This window comes from Lissotriton vulgaris, chromosome 3_1, assembly GCF_964263255.1.
Source record: "Lissotriton vulgaris chromosome 3_1, aLisVul1.2, whole genome shotgun sequence".
NCBI classification, from domain to species: domain Eukaryota; kingdom Metazoa; phylum Chordata; class Amphibia; order Caudata; family Salamandridae; genus Lissotriton; species Lissotriton vulgaris.
The window spans coordinates 771,468,814-771,491,089 of record NC_141689.1 but is presented as its reverse complement, the minus strand read 5'-3'; the positions used below and the strand labels follow the sequence as shown (position 1 = coordinate 771,491,089).

At 44.7% G+C, this 22,276-nt stretch overlaps 1 protein-coding gene across 1 annotated transcript in view; it reads right to left on the bottom strand.

Annotated features, from left to right (window-relative positions):
• Positions 1–22,276, bottom strand: part of PRDM6 (PR/SET domain 6) — a 310,054-nt gene that overhangs the window by 209,496 nt on the left and 78,282 nt on the right. Inside the window, exon 3 of the mRNA XM_086963032.1 lies at positions 2,776–3,083. Within this exon, the coding sequence (XP_086819158.1) occupies positions 2,776–3,083 (308 nt within the window). The remainder of the gene's footprint in view (positions 1–2,775; positions 3,084–22,276) is intronic.

Genomic DNA, 22,276 nt, shown 5'->3' with positions numbered 1-22,276 from the left:
GACTGATGGGCTACAGCTCCCTACATGGCATTTCCAAGTGCATCAGAGTTCCAAATGAGACATCTTCTAAATTAGTGATGAAAATGATTACACACATACAAAGCACTCCACAACATTAGCCCTGAATACCTCAACAGCTGCATACATTTCCATCAACCCTCCAGACACCTCCGCTCGGCTGGACTCTTATTGCACATGTACCCCGCATACACAGTAGCAGAGCAGGAGTTTCCTGCCTTTTCTTACATCTCCCCTAGACCATGGAACGCCCTCCTGCAGCTCATCAGAGCATCTTCATAGCTTCTTGAGTTCCACAAGAAGCTTAAGACCTGGCTTTTCAAATAACCTCCAGAGAGTCTTCCACCTCCCCTCCTGCTAAGCGCCTGGATAACCTCACGGTTGATTAATGTGCTCTACAAATCCGCATAATATAACAGGGTTGCAATTATAAATGTGTGGTCAACATATGCAGTATTTTTCTTTTCTTTGGGAAGCATGACATATATGTGCAGAAATACCCCTCATCAGATACAAATGCTCACCAGGAAGTTTCCATTTTGTTTTGCTTTCATCACATTAACACTAACAACCCTTCTAGACAAACAATCATGTGCACAAATAAATTTGGTCCTGGTTCAAAAAGCCCTTCCAGGTCCTATGAGTGAAACACATCTCCATAATCCTCAGATTCCAGGCCTGATACATCTGTGGCTAATTGTCACTTTCTCCAGATGTAGGTGTGACTTACTATGGAATTAAAGAAGTGGCACATGCTTTCTCCTAGAAAAACACGTTTGTGAATCAGAGGTTATTCACAAAGCTTTTCCATTAATCAATATGTCTTATTACAAGAGATTGAAGAGAAATGTACACACTAGACAATAGTAACTCACAGAAAAAGTCTTTTGAATCATGCCCGGGGTGATTAAGTTTAAAAAACGGATACATATTTGAGTTTTTGAGAATTATGTACCTTTTGATCGATTTACTGGTTTATGTTGAACAATGTACTATCTTTCTGGAAAGAACCAATACTGTATTGTATAAATCTAATCTGCTTCCACAAGAAAAACATTCAATTCGATGGGATTGTTATGAATAACTTCCTTAATGTATCACCCAATATCCACAGGTCATTAGGCACTCTGGCATGAATCTAAAGATTGAGATTGAGAAACACTAGGGCTTCAAAGTGAATAATTTATATTTATTTTTTAAGCTAAAGAGAAAATATTGAGCTACTTTTAGGTCAAGGGTAAATCATATGGACCATTGTATTGAGTTAAAACATGGTGGTTCGGCATTTTTTATATTACAAGCAGCATTATTTGTTGTTTTAAATTTCTAGAAGATGATATCTTGGAAATAAATACACTTTGATTTGAAATATGAAAATCGGTTTTCCTACAGGTTCTAGAAACTAGCATTACAAATCAATAAAGAAGCTTTAATTGTGACCAACAATCAGTAGCAGCTCCTCGAGGGAATGCTGCAGACAGTGGTGTGGGGAGGGGCAGGCTGGGGGGGTAGTAAACTCCGGCATACGGCCGAACTGAGGCAAGTAAATAAATAAATAATTAAAACAAATTATTTTGCGTGCGCTGCAAGCCAAATGGCAATGCAGCGCACACAATGTAATTAGTTTTATTTATTTATTTACCTCCGTTCGGCCGTATGCCAGAGTTTACTACCCTCCACCCTGCCCCTCCCCCGCCCTACGCCACCGCCCAGCAGCACTCCCTAAGGAGCCGCTTCAGCCAACAATGTGGCTCATTGACTTAAAAGTGCATGTCACTCATTGAAAATCTGCCAGAAAGATCAAAGGTTTGGTATCCATATTGAGAAAAATAGTGTATGTACTCACATGTTACGATTGGAGACTTTGTATAATAATATACATATGGACTTTGTGACACTGATATTGTAAAAGTTGACAACTTTACCATCACTATGATACATATACAATGTGTTGCCCTGGTGTCACCTGGACCTTTTGTGTCTGTCAACAATAAAATTTGTTGTAGAAAAAAAGGGCATGTCACTGCCATCTTTATGATATGTGACTCACGTTTGTATCTTGGCAATGTCAACTCAGCCTTTAATCAGAAGAATATTTACCCCTCATTCTCTTCAAGTGGCAAAAGTTTCAATACAAATTGAAATCTAGGGTGAGGTTATGATCACAACGTAAACGTTTGTATATAGTACTAAATATTGCAGTTTTGACGCTGTAACTACCTCTTACCCAATTTAATGATATCTAACAGTTTCATAAATTTACACCATCCAAACTTCAATATATACTACTATTTACAGATGTTTACATTCTGATTATAACCACACCCTAGATTTCGATTTGGAGTTGAAAATTATACACTGGAAGAGAATGAGGTGTGAAAAGTGTACTCTAACACAATGAACAGACTGCACTGTATTGATAGCTCAAATGCTGTTAAAATTCTGCCTCTAACCCACCACTGACACATGTTTTGTAAGTTTCCAGCAGGACACTTGACAAGTTATCTAATGATATCACGGGAGTGGAAACTATGGTCTGAGAAAGACAGTTACATACATTTACTAACAAGCTAACAATGAAAAACAGCATACCATTTTTCGAAAAAAGTAATGTCAGGTAGCACAGTTTCTGCAATCTCATGAGACTACAAATGTCCCCAGGACACGTTGCCTCTTGGATATGCTTTAGTTTGCCTATTGGACTTTATCAACCAATACTTAATAAACAACTGTTATAAAGAAGGTTGTTTGACTTACTTCCCATAGATGCTGCGTGTTTCGGGTGGCTCCGGCTTGCACTTTGTCTGGAGACAGGAGAACTCCTTGGAAAGGACCAATCCAGGTGCCCTGTTGGATCCTCTGTGCCGCACAGATACCATAGGCCAGTCCCGGTACCGTGCTGGTGCAGAGGCAGACCTCACGAGGCAAGTCCCGCAGCCATTCTGGGATCTCGGGAGGAGGAGCGGCGGCTGCAGAGCTGCTAGTACCCACCAAGCGACGCAGGGAGTGCAGCGGTCCATGCATTGGACACTCACCATTGCGGTTATCAGCGCACATATCACAACCTGCAAAGAGAAGGAGGGAAGGGAGCAATTGTAGTAGTTAATCAATTAAAGGGAATTGACAAATAAGGCAGGTTGCAAGAATTTCATGAACGGTTCAGTAAATTAAGTGATGTATGTGACACCTCACGTTGTCTTTAAAATGAGAAATGTACTTTATGTTTGTGCCACAAATGGTTGAACTCTCTTAATCTATGACTGACACTTATGTCACTTTTGTGCAATATGTTGTTAAATCTACCCAGTTAGATGAAATTAACCTCAAACAGGTTTCAAACCCTTCTTTGCATAGAAGCCTGGGGCAGGGCGGTGGGGTGGGGTGGGGTGGGGCAGGGTGGGGGGTAGTAAACCACGGAATACAGCCTAACGGAGATAAATACATAAATAGATCAATAAAATGAATTACAGTGCGCACGCTGTATCGCCATTTGGCGTTGCAGCATGTGCAACGTAATTCATTTTATTTATGTACTTACCTCCGTTCAGCTGTATTCCGTGGTTTACTACCCCCCACCCTGCCCCTCCCCTGCCCTGCCACACCGCCCCGCAGCACTCCCATCAGGAGCCGCCAATGAGCCTGAAGGCATATTAAAACAAGGCTTAAAACTGCTGTTCGGAACATCTGACAGTCCTTTAATGTACCTTCACACACACAAATATGCAATGTTTTGAATGCTAGGTGGAGAATAACTTCTGACTTAATTTGATAAGGTGACTCTTTACAAAGCTGCAACACTGCTCTGAGTTAGAAAGACTGCAGGTGATAGTATTTTCAAGATGCCCTCCAGACCTCGTACCACTCATGAAAGGGAAACAGTCCTGCTATTAAGACCTGTTTTTAGGTCTTGACTATTCTATCCCGTTAGGGATTGAATAGGCGAGATTATAGTAAGCAGTCCGAAAAGTCTACCTAGCCTGCGGATCGCGTACAGTTCATGTGAGGCAGGCGTGTGAGGCAGGCGCGTGCACATCAAACACCATCGGCCTCGGCATCAGACTTCAAAGGAAGCCGCTCGCACACCACCATTTGTCTGAGCCTAGGCATCAGACTTCAAAGGAATCCACTCCCAAGCCGCTCCCCCGCCCCCCCAGACTTCAAAGGAATGCGCTCCCGCTCCCACAGCCCCCCGCCACAGCAATGCAGAGAGCTTGTTTTTTTTTTATCCATTTCGCGGGGAAGCCGTGTTTTGTTCGGTGTTCTCTGCACCTTTCTAATTTTTTTTTCTGGACGAAAGTGAAAGCCTACTGTGCTTGTTTACAGTAGCCTTGCTCCTCAAATGCTGGTGCCATCTTTCTAGGGACACAGCTTGAAAACACTCGACTTGCTAGCTGCAATGCTACATCTGCTATGCTTTGCCTCTAGACACGTTGATCCCTCGTAGACTGTGCTGACTCTGCCCCTCCTGATTCTGAAACTGACCAACGCAGTCAGCACACAGTCTCTTCTCTCTGCCTAATGATGTCTGCCCTGCCACCATTTACTTCGGACCCTCACCCTCACACAAAGCAAAGCATAGGATAGCAAAACAAAACATAGCATAACAAAACAAAACATAGCATAGCAAAACACAACAAAGCATAGCATAGCATAACAAAACACAAAAAAAATAGCCTAGCATAACAAAATAAACATAGCATAACATAACAAAGCATAGCAAAACAAAACATAGCATAGTATAACAAAACATAGCATAGCTTAACAAAATGCAACTAAACATAGCAGAACAAAACATAGCAAAACACAACAAAACATAGCATAGCATAACAAAACACAACAAAACATAGCATACATAACAAAGCATAGCATAGCATAACAAAACACAACAAAACATAGCATAGCATAACAAAACACAACATAGCATAGCATAACAAAACAAAGCTTAGCATAGCATACCAAAACATAGCATAACAAAACATAGTATAGCATAACAAAACACAACAAAACATAGCATAGCATAACAAACCAAAGCATAGGATAGCAAACCTAAACATAGCACAGCATAACAAAACAAAGTATAGGATAGCAAAACAAAACATAGCGCAACAAACCATAGCATAACATAACAAAACATAGCATAACAAAACACAACACATAGCATAACAAAACATAGCAAAACACAACAAAACATAGCATAGCTTAACATAACAAATCATAGCATAGCAAAACAAAACATCTAATAGCATAGCAAAACATAGTATACCAAACACAACAAAACATAGCATAGTATAACAAAACACAGCATAGCATAGCATAGCAATTCAAAGCATATGATAGCAAAGCATAGCATAGCATAACAAAACAAAACATAGGATAGCAAAACAAAACATAGCATAGCATACATCATCACTCTGCACCACCACAGCATCACTCAGGGGCACCACAACATCAATATGCGCTACCACTCACTGAATGCCACAGCATCACTCGTTCGCCATCACAAAATCACTCAGGGTCGCCACAGCATCAATCTGTGCAACCATTCAACAACACCTGGTTCAAATATGTTCTCTCAATGTTTCAAGCTTTATTACAAATGTAGCAAAAAGATGTTAATATTTCACTTCTGTTCTTGGATTTTTGTCACAATAAAATACACTGAACATAATCTTCACAAAAGTTATTTACAAAACTTTAAGCTATTGCCATTGTAAATTACAATAACTTTTATTTAAGTATTAATTATTGAAAAAAAATTAAAAGCCATTGTTATTTGTAATATCAATTCATGTAAGAGACGTAAATACAACACATATTGCATTACAAATGCTATAGGTGTCACATTTGCGAAAGTTATAACTATTAGCATTGTAAAATACAAAGCTATTAATTTCGCTATTTTCAAAAACAAAACAAATAAAAAATGTCATGTCTCGTACACTTCGTTCTCTTCTGACAGAAAACTAAAAGGTAACCTCTGCTCTGAGGAATATATTGTCCAGCAGTAATTAGATTACCTAACAAAATAATAGCTGTGAGCATAATGCTCCACAGCATTAACTGGATCTGTAATCCCTGTTCTCAGTTTTGAAGATGGGTACAATTAAAACTAAGAAGTAAATAGGAAATGCAAAATATTTATATTTTGATTATGATTAATATTACTACACTTTATTTATTTTTTCTCTCACACAAAACTTAGATGGTATAGGCATAGGAATTTTGAGAATGCCAAGAAATGCACCCTGATGACTACTTATAGAATGGGTGGTATGGCTGTGCTTAGTTTGAGCCGGTGGGTTCCGGTGATCTGCACCAGCACTTAATTGTTAGCACCCGCTCTAGTGAGAGTCCACCACATGGTGGCGCTGCCTGTTAAGTTTGAGGTGAGCACAATAACGTGTTTATCAATTCAAATTGCATTGAAAATGAATAATATCAGCTTCTCACGCCATTATTATAACTTTGAATTGTCACACTGTTAGGAGTAGAATGGCAAGGTTGTTATGTTGGTACTGTCATTGGCAGAGCTGGCAGGGGTAATGCATGGTGCAGGCTACAGTGGTCTTACAAGAAGGGCACTGCACTTCATTTCTTTACAAATTAAGCACTGGGGCATAGCCAGGCATTGGGGCAGTAACACAATCTTCCAATGGTTCATAAATCATATGTAAATTAAGTGACAATGCATTAAAATATACATATCTCTGGGTGTTGGACTCCCAGTGTACATACAGGTTGTACTCTGGTGGGGTAGAAATGGCTAAAAGTTATAAAAAAAAGTTCTATGATGTGGGCTGTTCAGGGCACCTCAAATCGCTTTATTTTCTTGTGGCCAGTGGGGGTGGCCAAAACATTCAACATGGACACTGGACAACAATAATGAGGATGAGGAAAAGGCCAACTTTACATTAATTGTGTAAATATTGCAAAATGCAACAACATGCATTTTTTTCACAGTAATTAAAGTAGACAAGGGTGAGGGGGTTGGCAAAAGAACTAACACGAGCAGTTAAAAGAAGCAATATGGACATGGGGGTGGGAAGAGAAGAAGCAACATGGACAACCGCGGAGTGTGAAGGAATACAATCACAGCTCAATCAGTGGAAGGACCGTAATCAAGCTGATTCAATGAGTAGTTGGTCCATGATCCAGCTGAAGGAAGAGGAAGTGACGAAGGCACACGCTGGCCAATTAGAAGGCAGCAAATAAGAATGACAATGAAGCCAATGAATGGCAAGCAATGGTGAGGCTGCAAGCCCCTTGTATATATTTATCATAAGGGAGTGTGCATGATGCGCATGCGCTGTTACAGGCAAAACATAAAAACAAACCTGAGTCCTTGTGTAATATAATCTGGTGCTCATATAAAGTGCTCAAAAGGACTTGGGCCAAGTTCACACTATATAAAACAACAAAAAAATTGGTATGGTACAATGTGAATACATATGGTGGGAATATTACCTATAATATAAAGCAACAGAAGCAACGATGTTGGAGGGATACTTTGTGGCTCTGTGGTTACCATAGTGACAAAACGTTTGCATACCATTTGCAAGCAATTGGATCTTGTTAAATACAGAAAGAATAGTTCAGATATTTGACTATGTACTTGTATTCATTCAGGTTTAGACATGCACATAGCATAGCAAGTTACAATATGACATTTCTGGAAAAGGTGATTTAAGAAACATGGGGTGGTCCTGAATGTGAGAAGGGTGGGCAAGTGGACAGTGGCAAATTGTGTATAATATGTACTTTATATAGTTGCCCTTTTTATTGCAGAAAGTAGGGTTTAAAATGATTTGAAGTTTGAGGAATTGAGACGCTGGTGGTCAGTCATTGTAGTGGTCTCTTGTACAGTGGGAGGGGAGAGGCTCCTCAATGTTTATCAGAGAGTGAGTTCAATGATGAGCTAAGAGTGGTTGTAAACTGAACACAAGATCCAGAAGTGTAGACTGTCCTCTTGTTTGGCTAATAGCCCACCTATTGTTTAATTGTAAATGCTGAAGATGGTGCATGTAGTGATGTTGATAACTTTGTTCATTTAAGGGAGACTGTTCCACCAGGCAATTTTGCTCCTTGATTGAGCCAGGAGTGTTGATTAAAGGAGCAGTAGTATAGAATGGGTGGTGGTCTTTGGCTGCAGGTGGTGATGTGTATTTGAAAAGAAATTTCCAGATGCATTCTGGGATTGATGTGACCCCAAAGCCTTTTCTTATGAGGGAGCTGGGTTATTGTGTCAGTAGGAAAAAAAATGGTATTAGTTGTTGAGTTAGGCCAGGTGGAGACAAGAAAGCACTGAATTTTTGTCTCTGAGGTGTTCAGCAAGCATGAATAACAACAGAACTACCCAATCACAGTTCAGTGTGAAATGTGATAGTAAAGATGTGGAGAGAAGTATTAGGAAAATAAAGGTTTTTGAGCGGCTTTGGTGAGGAGATAGGAGAATATTGCCCAGAGAAATGGTGTATGGAACACAGAGGAAAGGCAGTTTGACTGATTTTAAGAAGTTACCAACTGTCAGTAGGCGTAGCAGTTCCTTACAGGAACATCAGGATACTCAGAAGGATGGGTCAAAGAGGGAAGATGAGTGTGAGATGGTTGAAGATAATATATTCTAGTGTTTTTGATAAGATAAGTAGATGAGAGACAGGAAGTTTATTTAAGGGCTGTGAAGGGCCAGCAGTTGTTTTATTTTTCTTAACAAAGGTAGACAATATTCTAAAATGCTTTGGTGACAAAAGAATGGTTGAAGAGGAAAGTTAGGCACTCCGATAGAAGCAACCAAGAGTTTGACAGTGTCGGATCTATCTTTCAGATAATCTATATAATGTAGATGAAGCACCAATGGGGGGTCGGGACACTGATGTCCTCGAGAGTAGATGAGGAAATGCGTCTCTAACGATATGATTCAAACAGCATTTCAAAAAGCAGTCCATAAATAAGGATTGATTCAAAAAGCGCTTGAGATCAGTAAATTAGAAAACTATGAAGGTTTATAAAAAATGTTAAAGTGCATTACAGAAGGCAAAAATATAGTTAGTCTCAATAAATCAGTCATAGGGCTCAGAAATCAATTGCCATGATGGCTTTCAGCATTTGAAATAGATGCAGCATGAGCAAAGTCTGGCAAAGAGCCTAAGTCCGGAGTGTGTGACAAATCAATAGAAAGTAAGGCAGCATCCCTGAAGGCTCAGAAAATAGCCTACACAGAGCTCCAAAACCACAGATTTTATACTAACTGTTAAATAGCCAGCAATAGAAATTGCACAGGCAGCATAAGGTGAGCATATATCTTTGAATCAATATAAAGTATTAAAAAATGTCATATAATACTACCATCCCACCAAAATAATAATAATAGGTTCCCTCTGTCCTAATCCCATTGCATACAGAGAGTGAGTAGGAAGAGTCTTGAACAGTAACTAAAGGCTTTCCCCCAAGTTCTTTAAGAAATCCATGTCATCACAAAACATCAGTGCCCATTTTGCTGCATGCTGTGTCAATGAGAAATAAACACACAATGAAAAATATTGATGTTTCAGGAAATAAGATGGAGTCAAGGCCTAGTTGAAGCCTAGTTTGGCCTATGCGAGGAAAGATATTGTTCTCTACATGACAGCATAATCTTTTCAATTGCAAAAGGTTGAAATTATTGGTAAATATGATTTTAAAAAGAAAATAGCTGCAACAACTGTTAAGATGCTAAAAGGGTTAGATAACTAGCCAGATGGGCTGGTTCTCTTGAGTATAGGAATTATCTAATTGAGAATATTTCTATCATGAAAGATTAGGTGAGTTTTGGGTGAGTGGATAAGTAGTGGACTGTAGCTCAGGGAAGTGTCTGAAAATAGCCTTGAGAAAATAGTGTGAATTTATATATTTTAGATAGAAGGTAGCACACTAAGCCAGAGGCAGACAGGGACGACTTACTAATGATGATGGGAGAGTAAGGAAGTAGAGAACTGAAGGTCTCAGAAAGGTATTGCAGGTTTGAGGTTTTGAACGTTTACACTGTGGCACCTTTGAGAGCTGGTGAGAGCTCTGTAAGGGCCAACATATAGGTGTTAAGGTGGTCTACAGTGTGGAATGGCCAACAATGAGGAAAGAGCAGAAAATGGGTGTTATACAGAATTGTGGATGAAGTGCCCTTGAGGGATATATTTGTAGGGTTAATGAGAGGATTCGAAAGTAAATACAATCAAAGGAATATAAAGCCATTTGGTAATCAGGTTAAATGCAACATGGGCACTCACCATGTTGAAAACTATTTGGACAAGCATGTAAGGGCCCATGTGAAAGCAGAAAGACAAACCCTTAATTATTTTTTTTTGTCACAAAAAAGGGCCATGTAAGATAGGTAGGCTTATGAGGAAAGGTTAAACATGAGTGGAAGGAGAAGGAAAACATATATTAATGTACTTATGTTTTCAAAACTGAGGGGCATATTTACAACTGCATTGCGCCACCAGACCGTCACTTTTTCCGACATTACGGTGGCACAATGCCCTGCTCCATATTTAAAAAGTGGCACCAGGCCATTTTCGTGGCTTAACGCCACTTTGTAAATATTGTCCCCTTTCACGTATGTATCTGCATGAAAGAGGTGAGCAATGTATGTTGCTGTGGGCGTTCCACCGAAAGACCCATTGCTTTTTGGCACTGCCCCCGATTTACCAGGATCCGTAAATCTGAGGCAGTACCAAAAAATTATGTCAATGAATAGCAGTCGTTAGATTGGCACAACGAGGAGAAATACTTTTATTTCTCACCTTTTTGCTCTTTCTATTTGTGCTGCATTCTGCAGTTTTACTATTCTGACTCCAAACTGAGAAAAAGTAGGTAAAGTGTTGGATTTTGGAGGGGTCAGATTTACTATTTCCACTCCAACCTGAGCAACACCAGGGAAAGTGTTGGCATTTGAGGAGTGAGATTTACTATTGCTCCATAGGAATTTTTCACACGACTACAGCCCAAACCACTGAACAGGATTACACCAAATGTGGTAGAAAGCTGGATCTTGGTCCTTTTGTGATTTGTTATAGATCCATTCTGTAGTTTTCAAGATATTAAAATAAAACCAAATTTGTATGTATAGAGGCACAAACCCTTTGCGAATTCAGCCGAACCCAAGCAGAGATCTAATTGGTTGCCAACACTTCAACAGGAAGTGTTGCCAGCCATTTTAGGACTTGGACTCCGGCGAGTCCACAAAATAAAGTCAAAAATAAAGAAAAGAGGGCAGGGTCCGAATACCTTGACTCTGTAGGCCTGGCGCTAGGATCTCCCAGGGACCCCGCCAGGGCCAGAAAACAGTTAAGAAATTGTATTATCTGCAGTGAAATCTTTTTAAAACAATCCCGCTCTCCGGCGCTTGTTGGTATTTCAGCCCCTAGGTGGGCCATGTCCCGGAGGCATATTTAAATATGTATATTGGGGAGGAGGTGCATGCGGCCCCACCTCCCCACTGCTGATACGACCCGGAGGACTGCCACTGCCCGAGGCCAGAGAAATGTAAAAACATGATGAGGGGGGCCACACGGCCCCCTCACTAGGCTTTCTATGGTCCCGGGAAATCACCTCCCCAGGGCTTCATCGTAAAATAAATCAGGGCCTCGTGGGCCCCCTCCTTACTTTTACATTGCCCAGGGCACCACCAACTCCCCGAAGTGAGGGATATCCAACCCAGCATGGATTATGGCCTTACAAACACCTGGAACACTAGATTCCATGGAGGCCCTGGTGCTTAATGTACTCATCCCAGATTAATAGCTCCACACGGGCCTCCTATGGATATTTCCTGCAGTAAATCACCTGGGGTCACGGACCAGACATCTGTGACAAGCCAGGGTCTGAGCACTGGTGCTCTGTCGTGGCTCGGAGGGACTGCAGTGTGGTGCACCCCCCTTACACATAACATCTGTCAGGTACGGATTTCTACTCCACAAGCAGCGTGTCTGCCAGTCTGTCACCTCCCAGAGGTGGCGAATGGGAAGGGAAAACAGCTACACTGAGGCTTTCGCAGACACCCAGCACAGTCACAACATCCAGCTTTGACACTCAATCACAGGGACAGAAGTGCAGTAGGAACAGGAGAGGTGATGTAAGAACAAGAGGTGCTGCAGAAGTGTGACTACAGGGAGAGGGAATGTGCTACAGGACCACGAGAGATGCTGCAAGGACATGACTTTACCAGTAACAGGAGTGCAGCAGAAGAGATTCATTGTGTGGATAACAAACGTGTAACAGGAGTGCAGCAGGAGAGATTCATTGTGTGGATAACAAACGTGTAACAGGAGTGTAGCAGGAGAGCCACTGTGGGGACAAGAAAAGCGCAAAAGGAGAGTTGCGGCAGGCACATGAATGCAACAGGTACATGAGTGCAACAGAGGTGCCCTTCTACAAACAGGAAAAATGCCACATGAGCAGGCGAGGCAGGTCTAAGAGATCTGGAGCTGGTCTGAGTGAGATCTTTTTTCCACCTCTACTCTGTTCCTGCAGAAGGATGCTTCTCTGTACCACACAGCTATTCTATTCCAAGCCAGCCAGTACTTGCGATGCACCGGGACCTGCGAGATGGAATCCAGAGCGTGCAACCCAGGGACCACCTCTTGCACCCCTAGCAGACCTTGACCTCAGCGGGAGCAGGCATCGGTGCTTGCCCCTGACGAGCTGTCCACTTGTAACAACCGACATAAGGCACCGGCCCTCATTGGCTTGTTCAGCGACTTCTGGGAGCACAGGTCATTTTGAATTAGTCCCATCAAATGAGACAAAGAACCCATACCTTTATAAGAAGTCACACTGAGAAGGAAAAATTACAAACACACACACTTTATTACAATTGGAATAAAGGGAACAGCTTATAAAATTATACCTCGAATAATTGGATAACAAGGGACCTATTCACCTTCTACCACTGAGTTCAAATGACCATTTTATTTTGATATTTTGGAAATAATCTGAAAGACTGATGTGTTTTTAGTGGGCTGGAATAATATAGGAAGCAGCCAGCCTACATTTCAAGAGAGGTCTATATTTTTTTTAAGTCGCTATCTCAATTCCAAATGCAATCCCAACACGTGGCCCACTCCTTTCCATGCCGCCAAGCTGGCATGTTCTCCTTTCCACGACCTGCTCCATGTGGGTCATGCCCAATAACAACGGAGAGGGGGTCAAGCTACCCTTAAGGGAGTGGTGATGGGTACCGGGGACTTGGGTTCATTACCCATCTCCTGCCGCCAGGTAAGGTGTGGTGTGTGGCACAAGTCTGTTTAATGTAAACAGAAGGTCCCCTCCTGGGAGAGCTGCGTTCAGCTATATTAGTCTCTGTTTATCTGCGCCTGTTCACATATGTCTTATGTGCCTATGTACATAATTGCTATGTGAGTGTCTGTAAGTTAGTGCTTTTCTATGTTTGTGTTTTAGAGTGTGTGAACATATAAGCCAGTGTTAACGTGTGTGTGTTGGTTATGCATGTTTCTCTGTGTCTATTAACTAGTGTTTATGCATTGTTTCTGTGAGCCATTGTTCATCTGTTGTGTGTGTCTATGTATGAGAATATTTCTGTTTAAGCAATGGTTCAGGTATCTGTGGGTGAGTACAAGCGTGTGTGTTTGTGTCTATGGAAGTTTGTTTCTGTGTGTTTGAGCGTGCACTTTATAGCCAATGTTTTTGTGTGCTTGCCTGAGTAATCCAATGCGTGCTTGTTGCCCCGAATGTGTATGCATGTGAATCTTTCCGCGTGAGTCAGAGTTTTTGTTTGCGTCTGTGATTGTGTTTCTCTATGTCCATGGTTGGGTGCTTGTTTGAATCTGTGGTCGTGTGTTCGTTTCAATTTGTGAGTGAGCCTGTGTGTGCACAAATGTTTCTGAGTTTGACTGTGGGAGCCAAAGTCTGTGTGCATGCCTGTGGTGTGTGTAAATGCGGCTGGCAGCTTATCTTTTTTCCACAAATACGCCTTAAAGTTGTGTAATAAAACTAAGTACAACCTAGCATAGAGCGCACAGCAGACAGATACACATACTGGTACGTTAGATGGGACAAGCAACTTAATATGGACCCAGTGAAAAGGCCAAAAGAGGATGCTACCTATCAAAATGTAAATGTTCTTAATACCTGATCATTTTAGGAGCAGCAGTGATGACTCAACAGCTGCTGCCCCCCATAAAGAAACAAGTGACTATGTAAGTAAACAGATGTTCTCTCCAAGTAATACACTTTTGCATTAACCATTAAACAGGGTTAACCCTAATAAGGCAATAGTGTAATTTCAGATGGGCCTTTTAAGGCACACTGCACAATTTAACCTCAAGGTACCCATGGGATGGAGAGGAGAAGACCCGTCAACTCTAGTAGAAAAAAGGACTTCCCTCTAATAATTTCTTGCAGGACCCCAGGAAGCAAAGAGGTTAAACTAATCACACACCCACCCATTCAGCCACTCACACACCCAACCACTGACCCCTACAGCTACTCATACTCTGACTCACAGACTCATAAAGCCACTCACAGACCCATACAGCCACTCACCACCCACTCACCAACTCATACAGCCGCTCACACATCCACTCGCACACCCACAAAACCACTCACATATCCACTCACCCACTTACAGATCCACATAGCCACTCAGACACCCATTCACATACCCATACAGCCACTCAAACACCCACTCACCAACACATACAGCCACGCACACACCCACAAAACCACTCAGACATACACTCAAAGACCCATACAGCCACTCACATACCCTCTCTCAAAGGTTATAGGATACAATTAGGGAATAACATTGTAAAAACCTTTGCCATTCAATAAAAACCAAAGGTCATAGGTACATTACAGTTTGGAAATACTATTTTAAAAACCTTAGAAAGTCATGGAAAAAACAAAAGTTACAGGACATTATAGATAGGTAATAGAATTTTTAAAAACATAGAAATTCACTGAAAAAAACACAAAGGTACAGGGAAGTTATAGTTAGGCCCTGATTTCACTCACACAAAACCAGTGAAATTCAGCAGTTATAGTTACCTGAGCTAACTATAACTTACACCCCCACAATGCACTGCTTATGACCTCACATATTACATCACTCATGACATGGTCAGTGAAATCACTAATGACATTACTAATGACATCTCAAATGACATCACTGATGGCATCGTCCACAGAACCACTCACACCTCCATACAGCCTCTCATACACCCACTCACACACCCACACAACTACTCACATACCTACTCACTAATCCTTAAAGCCACTCATAAACCACTCACTCACCAACACAACCACTTCCATACCCGAAGACCCTGCAATGCATCCTCCTCAAAGTCCGATCCCTCCACAAACACACCACCGAAATCTGGGACCTCCTTAACAGCACTACCCAGAAGTAGCATTCTTTACCAAATCCTGGACCAACACTACCATGGGACCGGACATCGCAATCGCCATTCCCCAAGGATACAAGATCTCCAGGAAGGAGAGCCCCACAGCCCTAGAGGAGGAATCGCCATCATCCAAAAATCCACCCTCCACCTGAGCACACTCCCCGACGAGCCCACAGACCTGACGGAACACCTTCACTTCAAGATACTGGCCAGCCCTACCTCCACCCTCTGTGGAACCCTCATCTACCGATCCCCTGGACCCCGCTGACTTTTTGCCAACTCCATCACGGACATCATCTCCCCGCATGCCATCGCGTCCACCAACTACACCCTACTGGTAGACTGGGAGACCTCAACTTCCACCTCGACAACCAACCGGACCCCAGCACCACATCCCTTCTGGACAACTTCCACAACATTGGACTCCACCAGATCGTGACCGAACCCACGCACTCAGCAGGACACACCCTCGACCCCCTCGTCACAACAGGAAACTCCATCACCTTCAGCTACACCACGAACTCCCATAGACTGACCATCGATGCTTCCAATTCACCTTCAGAACACCCACCATCCACAGACACCAGCACCTGCTCCCACAAAGAAACTGGACCAGAATCACCGACAACCAGCTAACCTCATCACTCAGCAACTCCACCCCAACCATCGTGGAAAACGACGCAGCCCAAACCCTGCACAGATGGATCTCTGACAGCGCCAACACCATAGCCCCCCACGCCAAGAAAGCTAGATGGTTCACCACCGAACTTCGAGAGCCCAGACGCACTTGCCACCACCTCAAAAAGACCTGGAGGAACACCAAATCCACAGAAGCCCACAACAACTTCAGAGCTGCCTCCAACGCCCACCATCAACTCATCAGAAAAACGAGGAAAAAAGCGATGGAAGACAGAATCTCCACTCATGCACACAAACAGCAAATAACTCTCCAACATCATCAAGGAGTTTGCCCAACCCACCAGTGAGTCCACCGACATCCCTCCCTCACAAGATCTCTGCGACAAACTCAGCACCTTTTTCCACCACAAAATCAAGACCATCTACGACAACTTCGACGAAGACAACCAACACAGTGAACCCTCACCAACCACCCGGACACCCTGAAGCCAGCGATCGACAACTGGACAGCCCTCACCACGAATACACACTGAAGACGATGAAGTCAATCCACTCCGGGGCCCACAAGGACCCCTGCCCCCACCACATTTTCAACAGAGCTGCCAACAGCATCGCACCCATGCTCGGCCACACCATCAACCGCTCCCTGGCAACCGTCTCGTTCCCTGACGACTTGAAACACGCTGAGATCGACCCCCTTCTGAAGAAACCCTTGGCGGTCCCCACCGACCTCAAAAACTATAGACTCATCGCCCTGCTCCCGTTCCCAGCAAAAGTCATCGAGAAAGCCATCAACAGCCAACTTGCCACATTCATCGAAGAACACAACATCCTCGACTCCTCCCAATCCAGCTTCAGAAAAAAAACCCGTACGGAAACCGCCCTCCATGCCACAACAGACGACATCGGTACCTTACTGGACAAAGGAGAAACAGCAGCCCTCATCCTCCTCTACCTCTCAGCGGCCTTCGGCACAGTCTCTCGCCGCACCCTAATCGTCAGACTCCACGACGCAGGGATTCAAGACTAGGCCCTCGACTGGATCCGCTCCTTCCTAACCGGCAGAACGCAGCAGGTCAGACTCCCCCCTTTCCTCTCAAACCCTACACCTACCACCTGCGGAGTCCCCCAGAGGTCCTCCCTCAGCCCTACACTCTACGACGTCTGCATGGCTCCGCTCTCCCCCATCGTCAGAACCTACATACTCAACATTGTGTCATACGCAGATGACACCCAACTCGTCCTCTCCCTATCCAATGAGCCCAACACCGCCTGACACAACTTTTGAGAAGGCATGGAAGCCATTGCCAAATGGATGAAAAACAGCTGCCTACAATTAAATACAAACAAAACGGAAGACCTTATCAAGAGCCCAGACTCCTGGAATGACACCTGGTGGCCCCCTGCTCTCGGAAGCCCGCCCACCCCCACGGACCACACACGCAGCCTGGGAATCATCCTGGACTCAGAGCTCAAAATGGACCACCAGATCAACTCCGTCTCGTCATCCTGCTTCCACACCCTCCGCCTCCTACATAAGACCTTCAAATGGATCCCCCTCGAACCCAGAAAGACCGTCACTCACGCCCTTATCACCAGCTGCCTCAACTACGGCAAGGCACTCTATGCCGGAATAAACAAAAACCTCACCCGCAAGCTACAGAACATCCAAAACGCCGCCACAAGACTAGTCCTCAACCTGCCAAGCCACTGCCATATCTCTCAGCACCTGCGCACACTCCACTGGCTCCCCATCGAAGCCAAAGTCACCTTCAAGATGCTAACATACGCTCACAAGGCCATCCACGACACCGGCCCAGCATACCTGAACAGCCGACTCAAATTCCATGCACCCCAAAGGACCCTACGATCAGCCCAGCCCTCCTTCGCTGTGATCCCCCGCACCAGAAAGACCAGATCGGGAGGGCGCTCCATCTCCTTCTGCACGCCAGTGCCTGGAACGACCTTTCGCTCCACCTCAGACAGATAACATCGCTCCCCATGTTTGCAAGAAACCTCAAAACCTGGCTCTTTGACAGACCCCCCTTCATGATGGACTGGAACCTGCGAACCCCCCCCCCCCCCCAACAACCCCAGCGCCTTGAGACCCTTACGGGTGAGTAGTCGCTCTCAACAAACACTTGATTTGATTTGATATCCATTCACACATTTATACAGCCATTCTTAAACCCACACAGCCTCTCAACACAGCCACTCACTCACCCATATAACCACTCACACGCCCACTCACACAATCACTTACATACCCATTAACACTTCCATATAACTACTCTCACACAGCCACAAGCACCCTTAGAGCCACTCACACAGACACTCACTCTCCAATACAGCCACCCACCCACCAACTCACTTAACCAAACACCCACTTAAACAGCCTCGTTCACCCATATAGACACTTACACACCCAGACACTCACTCAAACAGCCACTCACACAGCCACTCAGTTGTGGAAAATAAATACAAACTTGGTGAACATTATCGGCGCCATCTTGCCCCTTTTCCAAGCCCATTCGTGCGCGTAAGCGGCAGCCATTTTTTTGAGCACCATGACCTCCCTGCCCCTCGCTGATAGCCAGCGCGTCTCTCTCTCTCTTAACCTCGCAAGCATTCCCCCGCACGCTGACAACCCCCGCTCTCTCATGCCTTGGGTCATAAACCCCTCTTCAGCGCAGCTTCACCACGGAATCCCATCCTGTTCCCAGCGCGACACCTCCCCTCATTCCTTTCATGGCCTCAAACCCTTTTGATGCAAACCCCCTTTTCCTGTGTCCCCGTTTGTCTTCCCTGTTCCCAGGCCGCCACCTGGCTCTGCGGATACTGTTTATTACCCCGTACAGTAGGAAGCTTCCCCTCCCCATCAAAAGACCCCCGAATCGATCAAAGCCCCCACCCCATGAGATCCGACCAACCCCATGCATTCCGTGAATCGGCGGAATGCCCTGCTGTGCGACAACCATCACCTGTTGTGACCGGGGTGGGGAATCCAACTGTAAATGTATGTGGGAACGGGTCTGAAGGGGAGATTCCGAGGATGTTCTTTCAAGTACTAAAGTATTGCGAGAATGTGTTATGTGCAATAAAGGTCATAAACCCTAGTATAAGAGGCCAGGCCTCAGAGATGTGGTTAGAGCACCTCGTGACGATACTTGCTGTCTGAATTGATGTGTTCTCCTCCGGAGAGAATAAAATCCTCGTTTCCTGCCTTCCAGTCTCCAGCGCCTGCTTCTTCATTTGATTAATATCGGTGGGTCATAGAGGCGATACCGCCGGGCAACATAAAAAGGGTCTTTGGTTACCGGTTGTCTTTGGAACCCTTTTTTAACAATTGGCGTCCCAAACGTGGGGCCCATCAGCGACTCGTGGATCCAGTGGGAGAGGTCCCGACGACAGAGTGAACGACTGCAACGATCGGAAGGTACCCTGTCCGATAGACCCTCGTCTGACAGCCGATCATCCGAACTTCACTGGTTCCGAACAGACCTCTCTCGAGTGATCTGCGGTCCTGACTGGGAACCATCAGGAGTGCCACGAGAAGTACGAAGAGAAGAGGACGATCGGGCGCTGGATTCGGAAGACGAGAAACGGTCCATGCGGTCCGGGTAAGGTCGTGTAAACACGACGAATTGCGAAAGTGATAGATAATTGAACGTGATTGATAATTGTTGAGAAAATACTAGTATTACTTTTTGTTAATTTATTGGAGATTCACTGTCTACAAACGGAGAAACAACAGGCTCTCCCTTTATAAACAGCGAAGGATAGGTACGCACCCGTCGGACCTATCTTTCTCCCCCACTGAACAATTGCCCCTTCCCCCCATTGATTAACTGTTATAGATTGTTTTCTGGAGATTCTCTGTCTGCAAACAGGGAAAAATAGGTCCCCTCTTTACAGATAGTGAAAGGGTAGGTGACGCGAACCTTTGCGAGCCTACTTATTCTCCCCATTGACCATATTGATTTTTTATTTTTTGACCTAACATTGATTGCTCAGAATTGGTTCATGAGGTATTCACTACGTGCAAACAACGTAGAATAGAAATATTCTATCTAGTCTTTGCGCGCAGTGATAAGATAGGTAGTGCTGACTATTATCCCATTGTGATCCGTCATGCCTGTCTTCTCCCCACTGGTTAGTAGCCTGTTTAGCCCGGACCGCTTATTAGAGATGAACCATCCGGCTCCGCTGGAAGGCACCCCTAATAAGGACATGTTCATGAAGCATGGATTAATCGCTATAGCCTACAGTGAACTATGGCATAAATATACGAAAAAGGATCGAGAAAGTCAGTGGCCACTGAGAGGATCCTTTGATCTTGACAAAATAGAAACGGTAGAAATAGCCCTTCGTAGGAATGAAACAACACCTATTATGCTCGATAGTCTCGGCATGTGGCGCAAAGAAGCCACACGACGAAGGGAAGGCGACGAATTTAGAAAAGATGAGGGGACACGACGGACAACCCTCCAAACGTCTAGTAGACAAAGGGAAGGGCCAGCAATGGCACAGTCCCGAGGAGTAGACATGGAAAGAGAACGGTGTAGAGGGATGTGCCGACAAGTCAACCCCGGAACACGACGACCCGAAGGTAATCCCCCGGCACTATGCACAGGACGAACAGATGTACAACAAAACCAATGTGCTTTCTGTAAATGTCTCGGGCACTGGAAAACCCAATGTCCGACTCTGCAAAGCATAGGTAAGAATGGAGGGTTGACAGAAAGGACAGACCGACAGAAAGGAAAAAGGCGTGAGATAAAAACCAATCAGACTAGTGCAGACAGAACAGACAGGACCACCCCGTTTGATTATGCTCGGTGGCACAGATTTCGTCAGACCAATTTTAATGACATGTTAGAGTTCTGGGACTGATTGCTCTCTGTTGCTCCCCCACTCTGAAAAACCAAACACAATTACAGACCAGTGTAAACAACCCCCCGTTAGAGAAAAGACTCAAGAAAGCCAAGCGTCTATTATATAACTTAGGATTTAATTACGGTAAAACACACAACCAACAGTAAATAGAATAACTAGTAGAACTCTCTAAAAAACAAACTTTACTAATAGGAAAAATACAAAACATATTATGCTCACTCCGGAAGTCTTCCAATGTAACAGTTCGATGGTCCCGCCCATCCGAAACACATAGCACGTGTGGGGCGGGGCCTGCCAGCAACCATGGGCCAAAAGAGATCGCTGGCGAGAAGGTACTGGAGACTCCACACAGCAGGCAATGAAATGGTCTTCCCATACTACCCTTCCAGGGATGGCGTCCCCTGGACCGCGAGTAGGGAGGGGGCGGATGAAAATGACCCCCTCCCTTGTATCTCCTGGTCCGGCCATCACGAATTTCTCCATCGAACGGATGCAGGGTGGGCAGGGAGGAAGAGGCGACGCGGACGAGCCTCTTCCACCTCCACAGGTAGGAGGCTTCCCTGCCCTAGTCCGGCGCCGATGTCCTCCAGCCGGGCGACGGCCATATACCTACGCTGCACAGGACACATAATGCCCGACTGGTATATTTTCTCAGCACAGGACATACAATGTCCGACGGGCATATCTACGGAGCACCGGATGTACAGTGGTCCCCCAAGAGTCGGAATCAGGGGTGTAGGGTGGTCATCATGTGCGCCCCTGATTCCAAGGGACGGTGTAGGATGCGCCGGGAGAGGGAGACGGCACGGGTGAGCCTCCCTCACCTCCCCAGATGAAGGCTCCACTGCTGCACCCTGGCGCCCCGAACCAAAATGTCCTGCTCCAGCCGCATGATGCTCTGTCTTTCGCCATCACAAGAAGTTTTCTTCCACTCCTGATGGATACGGCAAAGGTGGCTGCCACAGGGTCTCAAAATGGCGTCTGGGCCCTCGAAAGGCGGGTCTAGGCCGCTGGAGTAACTTTGTCCGAAATTGCAACTCGGGCACTTGCCCACCTGGGCGCAAGCCCCCACCATCGACAAATATCCCCTCGACTTTGAAGATTCTACCAAAGTCCCAAGAGCCCTCGGCCCCTTCAGGCTTCCGGTGAGGAACAGTTGCATTGATCTCAAATGAAATAACCACGGCTTAGCAACAAGATGGCGGTGCTCTCGTGTCTGCATCAGCTTCCGTCTGAACCACCCAGGAACATTATGGGCTAACGAACTCGAGTAAGTTCCGGCTGAACATCAACATGACCCGGTAAGAAAGACTCTACCCCCTCCC